This window comes from Protopterus annectens, chromosome 14.part0, assembly GCF_019279795.1.
Source record: "Protopterus annectens isolate FY-2018-M chromosome 14.part0, PAN1.0, whole genome shotgun sequence".
Taxonomy (NCBI): domain Eukaryota; kingdom Metazoa; phylum Chordata; order Ceratodontiformes; family Protopteridae; genus Protopterus; species Protopterus annectens.
In genome coordinates, this window is record NC_056748.1 from 714,651,460 (window position 1) to 714,664,605 (window position 13,146).

Below are 13,146 nucleotides of genomic sequence, written 5' to 3' on the forward strand. Positions count from 1 at the left end.
TACCAACACCTTTGCCCAACGATTCTTGGAATTCATAAATTCCAACACCCTGGATCAACTAATCCATTGTCCCACCAGGGGCTCCAATGTCCTAGACCTGGTCATTACCAACATGGGAGATAGATGCTCCACACCAGTGGTTACCCCCTCATTGGTCAGATCTGACCATAAGCAAATCACCCTTGGCATCCACATCCCACCCTCTAGTATGGAAACCTCCGTAAAAAACTTCTCCAACGCCAACTTCATGCTACTAAAGTCAGAAGTCACAAACTTCATGACACCCATGCAGACGGGAGCTGAAAGTTTGACTGCTGAATCCTACACTAAGGCACTGTACAAGCACATCCACTCGCTCATGAATTGTGCCATCTTAAATAGAACCAAGATGCTCTCTTCCAAAAAAAGGAAGCCAATCTGGTGGTCTCCTGCCATAAACAAACTATACAACAGAAGGAAGAAACTGTTGCAGAAAAGAGGAAAATCCCAGGCTGCAAAAAACTACCTTACCAGCCTCAGTAAGAAGCTGAGATCCCTCATAAAATCCTCCAAAGCTAGTTATGAAAATAAAATTGCCAAAGATTCCAAAGACACCCACAAGGCATTCTATAGTTATGTCAGGAATCTAAATGGCAATGCTCAGATCTGCTCTGAGCTACAAGAGAATGGCATTAAATATACTGATCCCAAGGATATTGCCAATATACTGGCAGATCAATTTAGTGCAAACTTCACCCCCCTCTCACCCCCTAAAGGGCCCATTTCAATACCAAAAGATTGCCAAATTCTGATAATCACAGCCACACAGGTAGAAAATGCACTCTCCAAAGCTAAGAATACAGCATTCATGGGACCAGATGGCATGCCGGGCTGTGTACTACATGAACTACAGAATGAAATGGCACCTCACCTAAGTGTCATGTTTAATCATAGCCTCACCTCAGGCTTCATGCCCACAGAGTGGCGCACAGCTACAGTTATCCCACTCCACAAGTGGGGATCCACCGTAGATCATGGGAACTACCGTCCCATCAGTCTGACAAGCCTGATCTGCAAGGACATGGAACGCATTATCATGGAACTTATAAACAAAGACATTGGAAACCTTCAAACACTGGACCCCACCCAGACTGGGTTCGTGAAGGGCCAATCTTGTCTCCTGAACTTGATTGACTTCTTCGAATTAGTCTTCAGAGCAGTGGATGAGGGTAAGGCAGTCCACACAGCCTATCTGGACCTTGCCAAGGCCTTTGACACCATCCCCCACTCTGGAATCATAGATAAACTTACCAAGCTGGGCATAATTCCCTATGTCACTCGATGGGTTGCCAACTGGATTACTGACAGAACCCGGACTGGAAAAGTAGCCGACTCCAAATCCAGCTCTAGACAAGTGACAATTGGAGTACCTCAGGGTTCAGTCCTGACTGAGACCGCTCTTGTTTGGCATCTACTTCTCTGAAGTACAGACCAACACTAAGGGACTCTGGCTAACAAAGTTCACAGATGACTGCAAACTGGGAGCCATTATTGAATCCCCAAATGATGTGGATATTCTACAAAAGGGCCTTACAGAAACAGATGCTTGGTGCCAGAGCCATGGGCTCAAGCTTAATGCCAAGAAATGTATAGTTATCCCCTTTGGGAAAAACCATGTACCCATGAATTACCACATAGGTGGCAGTACACTAAACACTGAAAGTATGATGAGAGACTTAGGGACACAGGTGGACAGTGGTTTCACCTTCGATAACCACATCGCAAAAACAGTCAGGAAATCCTTCTATGTGGCACACCTCATCACTAAGGGCTTTTCATCCAGAAAAAAGGAGGTCATTGTCCCACTGTACTCATCCCTCATTAGACCCATTATAGAGTACAACGCCCCATTTGGTACGTGCCTCACAAGACATCTGCAACAGCTGGAAAAGTCACAGAAATACCTCACTAAAAGAATCACAGGCCTAAAGCAGATGCCCTTTGCTGACAGCTATACTATGTGACATATCGTCTACTCAGAGGTGATCTCTGCTTAACATGCAGGGCCATGTCAAACCTTGAGCTGTTGGACATGCTCCACTTAAAGAAATTCCAATCCCTCAGAGCCACATGCTCCAGGGATCTAAACCTTGTCATCACAATGAACAAAACATGCTGGAGGGATAGGTTCCTGATCCAGAGACTCCCCATACTCTGTCCATACATGTCAAGCAGAGCACCTCCTTGGCCGTCTTCAAAAGGAACGTTGACGATTGGATGGGAGATTGGAAATTCACCCCAGGGATCACATCAGTTGCCCTGCTAGATAGGGGTCCAGGGAAGTAAATATTGTGGGAAGAAATATCCAGGGAATTGTTATGGCTAGGCATGTATAGACCCTAGGGCCGATAGCCTAGTACCAACCTATGAACCTATAAGAAAGGACTTATGCCTGTATAGGGAGCCTTGCTTTGTGTGTTATAGTTTTATGGTATGTGAGATGTGGACATCAAAGTGAAGATTATTGTCAATTTCAATGACCAGAAGTTTGGTGTGGTTAGAGGGGGAGATGGTGGTGCTCTCCTTAGATGTTATGGTAAAGAAGAGGGGGGTGATCTATTAGGGGAAAATAGTAGCAATTTTGTCTTTTTGGGATTTAGAATTAGTTGGATACCTGAGATCCATTTTTCTACAGAGTTGATGGTATCCTGAGTGAGTGTTTGTAGGGTGGTGGGAGATGAGGCGGAGCAGGTCAGGGCTGAATCATCTGCATATTGAATAAGTGTGGCATGCTGTGTAGAGCTATTGAAGTTGTTTGTGAATTTAGAAAATAGTAGCAGGCCCAGTATAGAGCCCTGTGGGACTCCTATGGTGGGTGGAAGTTGTGGAGATATATTTTCCACTGGACAGATTGTTGCCTGTCAGATAGGTATCTTCTGAACCAGGAATAGTAGTGGAGGTGAAGGATAGTGATGTTAGTAAGTCTAGTAGGATAGAGTGGGAGACCATGTCAAATGCTTTTGAGAGGTCTAGGAAAATGGCTGATACATATTTGTTATCATTCCTGTGAAGGTTGATATGATTAGTGAAGGGCAGAAGGGCGGTGGTAGTGCTGTGATGTGGACGGAAACTGTGTTGTGTGGTATATAGGAGACTGTGTGTGTTAAGAAATGTCATCACCTGCAAGTGGATGCATTTCTCAAGAATTTTAGATAGGGGGCACAGGATGGCAATAAGTCGTTAATTGAAGAAGTCGTAGGAGTTACCTCCTTTATAGAGAGGAATGATGTGAGATACTTTCCAGAGTTTGGGTATGTAGGATTCTTGTATGGAGCAGTTGATTAGGATGGAGACAGGATATGTTAGGAGTCACTAGCCATTTTTAGGTATACAGCAGGTATGTTGTCAGCTGCCAGTGTGGTTGGTTTCAATTTTAGGAGGAGTTTTTTGACAGCTGAGGTGGGCACAGGTGATAGGCTGAAAGAGGGGGTACTGTGGGATACATTGGGTTGAGATTGAGGTAGGCTATTTTTGGTTATTTGACTGGACAGGGCTAATATGGACTTAGTAAAATGGTTATTAAATTTGAGAAGCTATGTCTAGGATATTGTCTGCAGAGATGGGTGCTGGAGTAGTGGTTTTACCTGGCTTTAGTAGGGAGTTAATGGCATGCTGGAATTTTTGTGGATTCTTTGAATATTTGTTTTGGGCACTAAGAAAATAGTTTTGTTTGTTTATTTTGGATTCAACCTTGCCTAGTTTCTAAGCTGTTGATAGTATTGCCTGGAGCAAGGGCTATTGTTAGTTTTCCAGATTTTCCAGGCTTTATCTCTGGTAGTTGGTCTTAACTCTGATCTTTCTGCTGGGAGCAAGACTGTTAAGAATATTAGAGAAGGTAGTATTGAAGTATTCTACTGCGTGGTCTAGTGTTCGTAGTGGTTCCCAGTTGCAGTGGCTTAGGACTGTATTTAGGTATTGTGGGGTACAGTTATGGTCATCTCTTACTGTTTTGTATACAACTGGTTTGGGGTAATTAGAGTGTTTGTGGAGTAGGAAGGTGGGGAGGTGATCACTTAGATCATCAGGGAGACAGCCTACTGTATAATTTTGCTTGGGATAGTTGGTTAGTGTCCAGTCCAATATAGATTCTTTTTTTTTTTTTTTTGTCTATTCTAGTTGGTTCTTCAATTATTTGAGAGAACCCATATAAGTTGATATGTCTAGAGGGACTGCTGGAGTTACAGGCTGCCCAGTCAATGTTAAGGTCACCTAGTAAGATTGTTTGCTGTGGTAGGTTGTCCTTTGTCCAGTGTAGGATGTCTTCTATTATGAGTGAGTTGTTGCCTGGAGGTATGTAGCAGCATATTATATTGATCTCCTTGGTGTTTCTTATGGATAGGACAGAAAATAGGACCTCAGCATTTTGAAAAGTGGGTGGTGAAGTGTGCAGGAGCTGAAGGTTAAGGGTGTTTTTAAAGAGAATGGCTACTCCTCCACCTTTCCTGTTTGTTCTATCAGATCTAAGTGTATTATACCCTGGGGGAAGGAAGTCTTCATCTTGGATACTGGGTTTAAGTCAGGTCTCTGTAATGGTGAGTACATCAAGGTTGTAGTGGGCTATGAATGCATGTAGGTCTATTAGCTTGTTGGTAATGCTTCTTATATTGAGATTTAGGATCAACAGGTCAGATGTTTGTTTGGCTGTGAGGGGACCTGGATTAGAGTGAATGTCACCATAGGTTAGCAGAGTTTGTAGGAGTGTTAGTATGTGGTTATTAATATTAAATGTTTGTGAGTTTGGTCTCTGTGTGTTTTTCCTAGTGCAATGAGTTGGTGTTATGATTGTATCTGGGTACGTTGTAGTTGTGAGATTTATAATTGTAGGGCAGATGTAGAAGTGTGATTGGGTTTGAGAGGGAGGGCTAGAGTGGGTAGTATGATTAGTAATTGTGCAGTGGTTGGTTTGTTTGTATGGAAGTGAGGAAGGTTAGTGATAGTAGAGCTAGTGATAGGGATGTGAGTGTGGGTAACATGATAGTCCTTAGAATGAATACTACAATTAGGATCCCTGGTTGGTTGTGTGTAAGGGTGGAGGTGAGCTGGCTGGGAATGTGTTGTTGGGAGTGGGATCAGTGGAGGAAGTAATTAGACTGGAAGGTGGGAGGGAGGTAAGAAGAGTGGGTTGGGCTAGAGATTTTGAGACTGCCTTTTCTATATTAATTAACTTGACTTTCTCCTTTGCATAAATATTGCACCATATCACATCTCTCTTTCTTTCCCATGTCCATATTTCTTTTTTTATATTTTTCAAATATCTCTAGGTTTTGTTGTTTATATTTTTCTCACTTCCTCAGATGCTTCTTTTTCCAAAGAGATCAAAGTTTCTTGATCTATGTACTGTTTTTCAAAAGTCTGTTGTATTAATGAACACAAATTTTTATTTGAAGCTTGTGACAGTTTTTCCTGTGGAATTATTTTTCTTTCCTCTAATTTCTCTCTTAATCATTTTGTATATCTTGTATCTGGAAATTCTGGGCTTTTTGCATAATAGTAACAATACATAATTTCTTTCTTATCCTCAGTAGTCCACTCTGTCGTCTTTATGGCTCTTCTTTGGCCAATCATTTTTTGTCGTTTTTATGAACTGCTACTTCCTTCTATAACAGGGGGGGCATCCTCCCCCTGAGCATGGTTTTGGCCCCATTGTAAGAATGTTTCCGTACTTTGAGGATTCTACATTGTCATTTTTTCCAGTCCTGTCACCAGTTTGCCTACCAGGATTGGGCACTTTTTATCCTGGGTCTTGTGCACCCAGCTATCTTTTTTATTTTTGATTTACTTCTGTCCATGATATATGCTATATAAGTGCAGTCTATATATCAGTGTCACTTTGGTGAGATTTTGTGAATAACAGGGTCCACCTCATGAAGGTACTTACCAAGACTTGAGGATGAATTCACTTTCAGCACTACTATTCTCCTTTGCTTGCTGACTTTTCATCTCTCCATCAGGACCCCTTTAAAGCGTGTGAGAGTTTTTCCTGCAGAAGTATTTTTCTTTCCTCTAATTTCTCTCTTAATAGGTTCATAAGAATGTACTAGGCAAATGGCCCTGGAGCCTTTACAAGCCTAGCCCATAGGATTACCCTGGCATTGTGTCACCCGACCTTAGTTCCCAGTGCCTCTGTCGAGTAGAGCCATTGGAATGATCCCTGGGGTGTGTTTTCTATTTCCTATCCACTCATCAAGGTTTCTCTTGAAAAGGGCTAGTGAGGTGCTCTGTTTGACATGTATGGGAAGTCTATTCCATAGCATGGGCAGTTTCTGTGTTATGAACCTGTCTCTCCAGCACATTCTGTTAATTGTGGTAATGAGGTTGAAGTCTCTGGAGTCTGTGTTGCGGAGTGATTGGGATTTCTTTAGATAGGTTCGTAGTTAATCATTTTGTATATCTTGTATCTGGAAATTCTGGGATTTTTGCATAATAGTAACAATACATAATTACTTTCTTATCCTCAATAGTGTACTCTGTTGTCCTTATGGCTCTTCTCTGGCCAATCAATTTTTGTCATCTTTGTGAACTGCTACTTCCTTCTACAACAGGGGGGACATCCTCCCCCGAGTTGTGTAAATGTATGTCTTTCTGTCTATATGCATGTGTGTATATGTCTGTGGGGAGGTTGCGTGACTATGTATGTGTGTCTATACTACTAAAATGGGGAGTCTGCATAGAACAGAGCCATGATCTACAGCAGTTCTGTTCTACTTAGCTTCTCCTGTCCAGTAGCAGCTGAGATAATTACTTTATGCAAGTTTGTGTATGTACAGGTTTGTGTGCTGGTGTATCCTGCTAGGTACCTGCACTACCTACTTGGACAGGTTGGTAGTGAGGTCAGTTAAGCATTTCATAGTGGTACAAATTCTCTTTAGTTAGATGTAGTGCAAATGAGAGAGTGCAAAACTAAATCACTTATTAGTGAAGCTGTGTAATTACGCTTATCTGGGCAGTATGAGTTCCACTGCTGCACCTTTGTCTATGAATCCCACCTTGGCTGATATTTGCAAGAGGCATTTTAATTTGGCAAGTAGCGGATATTAACCCAACAATATGAAATGAAGATTGCAATATAGCAGACAAGAAGATAACCTTTGGCTGAAAAAGACTGTAAACTAGATGGTTGAATCAGGCTAAGGTGACTGTGCATATCAAATGAGACTTTCAGAAATATTTATATTACAAGACTTGTACATTGTGTTTTCAGGTCTGTCGGAAATTACTTTAATGTGCATAAGATATTATATTCAGGTAAATGTGTACAAATGTTTGCAAGGGAATAATTATAAAATTAAAGAACCATTAAAGTTATCCTAAAACTTTGACAGTAATAAGAGCACATTACATAATTAAAAAAATGGTAAATTAAAATTAAATTACTAATAATTTATTGAAAGTTAACATAAAATTGCAGAACTGCAGAATCTGTTTGAGAATGATTCAAGGTGATAGATTAGAGGAAGAAGACATTAAGGTAGAGTGGTAGGATGTGTTGAAGGCATCCATCCAGGAATCCAGTCGGGGTGTAACTTTAACAGTGAGAAGTATCTAGAGCCAGGGCTCACATCATTGGGTGGCTAGCCCTGCCATGATAATTATTCCGTAGCACACACTCAAATGCACAGTCATACCTATGGCCGAGTTAGTGTGTCCAGCCCGCCTACTGCATGTCTTTGAAATGTAGGAAGAAACCAGAGCACCCAGAGGAAGCCCAGATGAACACAGAGATAGCAGGCAGGCTTCACACAGAAGGCACCCAAGCTGAGAATCAAACCAGGAAACCTCTTGCTCTGAGGCAACAATGCTATCCACTGTCCCACAGTGCCGTTCTATACATACCTCAACCCCTACACACCTATATTACCCTATGTACCTCAACAAGGCAAGTATCCTACTGTCTTCCATCCATTTGCAAGTCTTGCTGCCATTATAATTCTCCCTCCTCACCCTTTGATAGTTTTTTCTTCCAGCCAAAATTCCACCTCATACTCAATACCTTCTACATCTACCTGAAGTTCAGTACAACTTCCTAACAAATAAGTACCTTCTGCGTATGCCAGCCTGCCATGTATTAATACGTAATGACTGTATATTTCACTCATTATTTGATTATTTACTGGTGAAGGACAGAATGCATAGTAAGAGTCATAATGAGATTATGGATGAGAAAGCTAGGCCCCCGGAATTACAAGGTTAATTAAATGCATGGGAAGACAGATAAAATGAATTAAGATATTTTATTTGTTTGTGTCTTTCGGCTTTTCCCGGTTAGGGGTCGCCACAGCGGAACTCTGGTCCGCTAATGATTGGCAGTTGTTTTTTACGTACCAGCTTGCCAGGCCTGACACACAACCTTCCACGAAGGTACGCCCATTCATGCATGTCTCCATGCAGAAGACGCTCTAGCTGAGAATCGAACCGGACAGTGTCTTACTGTGAGGTGACAATGCTACCACAGTACCACCACCGCGGTATTTGTATAATTGCTAATTAGAAATGCTCATGATCACAGAAGCAGAATGCATAAACAGAAGCAACTTTTCTTGGCTTCTGAGTGTATTGGCAATTGTATAACAGGTGCATTTAAAAAGAACAAAAATAGCTGAGAAATCAGATGATAAAGGGAATGGAATGTCTTTGTCACATGAGGTTAATCGAGTCTTTAAGGACTATTATACAATGGTGTTCAATAAGCAACTTGTATTACATGTTAACAACTGGTTCAGCAATAGAATGAACACGATGGGGAAACAAACAATTGAGTAACATTGCAGTGTGTGTGAGGATGTCTATAAAAACAGTAACGGAAAGGAAGGCACTTGGCTCCAATGACTTTCTCCTTCAGTTTTTAAATGGAATGGGGGAGCAATTGGCTAAGATATTTGTAAAACAGGATATGGGAGTCTAGCACATGCTTGGCTAGTGGGACCTCCGAACGTACAGGGTGATAGAATAAATCCAAACAGTTACAGATCTGTATCATTCCTGACTTTAGATATCAGAATACTAGTGAAGGTTCTACCAAAATGATTAGACAACCTCTCAGAACACATGCAGCATGGGCACACAGGTTTATACAAGATAGATATTGATAACTGATTGATTGATACTAGCAATTGTGTTAAGAAAATGATAGGGAAATAATGCAGTTATTCTGTCATTTGACTTTGTGGAATAGAAATTTCTAAAGGAGGTCCTAAAAATAAGAATGTCGGGGAATCCTTTATTAGTTGGATAACAATCCCTGTTTTGATGTTTTATTAAATGTAGGTATGTCTGATAAAGTACATGTTAATTGTTATACATGATAGGGATACTCCATTTCACCAGGGATATTCCTGTTGGTAACAGAAGACCAAGTAATCAGAATAAGAGGTCCCCTTAAAAAATTTTAAAGGAATACAGGAAGAGGGTATTCAATCTACTTGGATGGCTGTAAACTGCTAGCTGAGACATACCTCTCAACTGTACAGATTTTCACAGATTGTCCAGATATTTGCTGTATATTTTTGGTCTGTTTTTCACAAAATTGTGGTTATCTGCCAAATTAGTGGCAAATTATTAAAGACCAGAGTTAGAAAATAATGACAGACATTTGAGTTTCAGACTTCACAGTCTTTAGAACATTCATGCTAATGCACAACCTGTTGTTCTATCAACTTTCTAAGTTTGTAAGAGCAATATTTAAAAAAGTGTCTCTATTTTTGGAGCTTTGTCTCACTTTTACTTATGGGTTTGTCCAGATTTCTTGCTCGAGGTTGAGAGGTATGAGGTGGGCCCATAAAAAAAAAAATAAAAGCTACCAGCAGCTGTGGAGATCTTCATAATAGTAAAATGACACTTTTCGTGAGAGTTATATAGTGTAATGTGAAGGATCGAACAGGCACAATTGCGAAAGTTGACTTCCCAATCTACTTGTACTTAGAAGATGGCTATACATTTGAAGATACAATTAAAATAATATTGAATGTTTAGAATCAAAGATAGAATGAAAACTAGAAAAATAAGATTGTAAACCGAGAACAGTAGCTGGAATAGTAAATGTCATCTGTTATACTTGCTCCATTTATTTTGCATATAATAAAACATATTCTTAAGCCATATTACCATGCAGGCCTATCAAAAATTCAGTAAATTCTGCAGGACTGCATTAAAGGTAGACAAGGTGCTAGACTTGCAAAACAAAGAGTTACATGTATGAACTCAAACAGTGGATGGGGCCTTGTTCACGAACACACCAGCTGTAGCGCTTAGACTGTATGAAAATAAGAAAGGAGTGGACAATGATCCTGAACACAATGATAGATACAGACAAAATTAATGAAGGATATATGAACATTTCGAAAACATGTTTGGAAAAATGGGGTAGGACAGCATTTACTAGAATATGGATTGAAATAAATGTAAAGTCAGAGAGAGAGTCACCAAAAAGACAGGAGAGACATGGCAAGCAGCAGGCATCAAGGGATGGGAACATGTATTACAAAAAAGATGAAGGAATAGTGAGACAGTACCTACAATTTCAACAAATTCAGGGTACATTTATTAGAGAATATGTGTATATGTGTGTGTGTCTGTGTATATACACACACACACACACACATGCATACACGCACATATATTCATATATACACACAGGTATACATACAGATGTGCTTCCTTCTAGTATTTTATATTTATACCACTAGCAATGTATAAGTGAATAGTGGATAAAAAATACCTGTGTAGGTAAGAATTTAACCCCCCACCTCAAGTCACGTGATAAAACATTTTGTAATAATATTTACTTGTTTTGAATTTCAGCTGCCACAAAGTCTCCTAGTGTACCTGTTGATGGCTTCTTCGACTACATGGATGAAAGTACAGAACCAGTGTTCATCCCTCCTACAAAACGACAGACTGATAAAGCTGGGCATCAGAAATCTCGGGAGAAAAAGGAAGGATGTAAACAGCAATGAAGCTCAGAGCCATTTCTGCATTCAAGTGCCTGTGTCACTCCAGTCCAGAGGTTGAGAGAATGGCACTCTGCTTTACTCCATCTCATTTGATAATTCCCTCCTAACTGGTGATATGGGATTGGAGATGAATAGTCACACCTCTCTCCAAATGAAGCTTTGGCTACAGTTAGGGACTTCTGCCATTCTTTAATGAAATAAGAGTGGTAGACACTTGTAGTAAGTTTGTAAGGAATAGGAAAATCAGAAGTGCATTTAAACATGGCATAACTGTTGAACATATTCCTATATAAGATAAAATGAAGCCTGACACCTAATGTAGCCCAGTAAAAGGCACCCAGAGGTGAGAACTTAAATGGGTGTTGTCATGCAGAGTTGCTGTTTTGCTTTACTGTGACTTACCTTTACATATCAGTGGGTAACCTATGCATCTCTTTCATACCACAACTATGTATCATAAGAAGATCAAGGGGAATCTAATGACTACTGTGTCTGGAGATAAAAACTGATATGTTTCTACTTGCATTTATGAAGTCACAAAAGTATTGCTTCCTTTTTTGTTAGATTCTTTCCAGATTGCCTCTTGCATGTTCTGAGACATTGCCAGTCTGGCTTCCTTAAAAGACACTGGTATATAGGTTTTGTTAATATGTTGTATAGTATTACTTATGAAAAGTTTTGTTGTATAGTGGAACTGTGCTAATTACAGGGAAAATAGCCATTTGAAAGATCCTTGCCAAGATTTTTTATCTGCACATTTGAAAATGAAGAGGAAGCTATGGGAAATTAAGAACAAAGGAGATGTTTTCGTTCCATCATGGATCAGAATTAAAACTATGGTTGGAACACATGTGCAGACCATTAGAGGGTGCTGCTACTTGTTTTTACAATAACCAGTTCACCAATGTGCCACAGAGGCAATTAACTGTTTTTTGGGGGGGGGGGGGTGATGATATTTTAGAATGCTGGTACAAGTGTGTGCAATGCAGATATGTAATCTTTAGTATGACTGGTTCTCCTGTACTGTTATTTTTGTCATACATTTTCTTCACATATAATATTTAGAAGGCATGAAATATGCATTTCTGATTCTGACCTACTATTTGGAAATCATTTGAGTGCAGCCGATGAAGGAGAAACACAAAGAGAGCAGCACATCGTTTGGTGTGGATGTCATCCAAAGGTGATAAAAATAATCTCAGCTTCACCCCAAGAACAAAAACAAGATATCTTAGGTGTACCAATATGTACATTTGTATTTTTGTTTTGGTTTCTGCTGTGCATGTTTTATATATGTACAGGTATAATCCAAAAGAGTACCTAATGTTTTAGTGTGTGTTGCAGATGGACCAGTGAGGCTCAGATGTGTGGTACTGATTTATGTGGACATGGATTGTGGATAATTTTGGCTTCGTACTTCTCCTGATCTACTCAATACTGTTGCTGCGTTCTTGGTCTAATGTTTTTATATGGCTTCAATTTCTGCAGTGTTACTCAGAGTAATAATAAACCAACCACATTACTCCCAAGCCATCAGGTGTAGCTGTTGTCTATTTATGTTTTTACAATGTAATGTTTTATGTGGATTTTTGGGGTTACCTAATGGATAGATATATGCATCCTTTGTGGCTATGTGTGAAGTGAAGAGACTGAAGAACCCAAATGAACATTAAAGAAAGCCATCCTAAGTGCAGCAGCTGCATTCCTTTATGCAATGTCTGTGGTCCAAGTTTGAGAATGTACCCATTAAATTGGAGAGCCAGCTGATGATTAAATGATTAAGCTACCAGTATATCTGTTTCCTGATAGATTGCTCTTGTCAACTGTCCTTAAAGTATCTGGAGACCAAAGCTCCATGACAGAACCTTAAATATGCAAGCAATAGTGACCAATCAGGTAGACGTTACAAGCAAATAATGGAGGCTTGGAGGTGTTCTGAGGCCTGATAGCACAGAAATTATGCTATCTCTTTTTCTAGGCTGCAATGTCAGACCCCCCTCAAGCTTGTAGACAGTAATAGTATTAGGAAGTCTCAACATGAGTCTATGTCACAGTCAAACGGCATAAAATAACAATAGATGGTGGGTTGATGTAAAACTGAAATGTAGTCACATAAATCAAAAGTCCGAATTGGGGGGTCAATCAGGAAAATATATTA

The 13,146-nt window shown here is 40.1% G+C and overlaps 1 protein-coding gene across 8 annotated transcripts in view; it reads left to right on the top strand.

Moving 5' to 3' along the window:
- The window catches only part of LOC122789190 (coiled-coil domain-containing protein 50-like), a 1,862,880-nt gene extending 1,850,363 nt beyond the window's left edge, over positions 1–12,517 (top strand). For all 8 annotated transcript variants that reach the window (XM_044056454.1, XM_044056452.1, XM_044056453.1 and 5 more), the window contains one exon: positions 10,837–12,517. In XM_044056454.1, coding sequence (XP_043912389.1) covers positions 10,837–10,991 — 155 coding nt within the window. In that variant the 3' untranslated portion in view covers positions 10,992–12,517. The remainder of the gene's footprint in view (positions 1–10,836) is intronic.
- Positions 12,518–13,146: the final 629 nt, after the last annotated feature.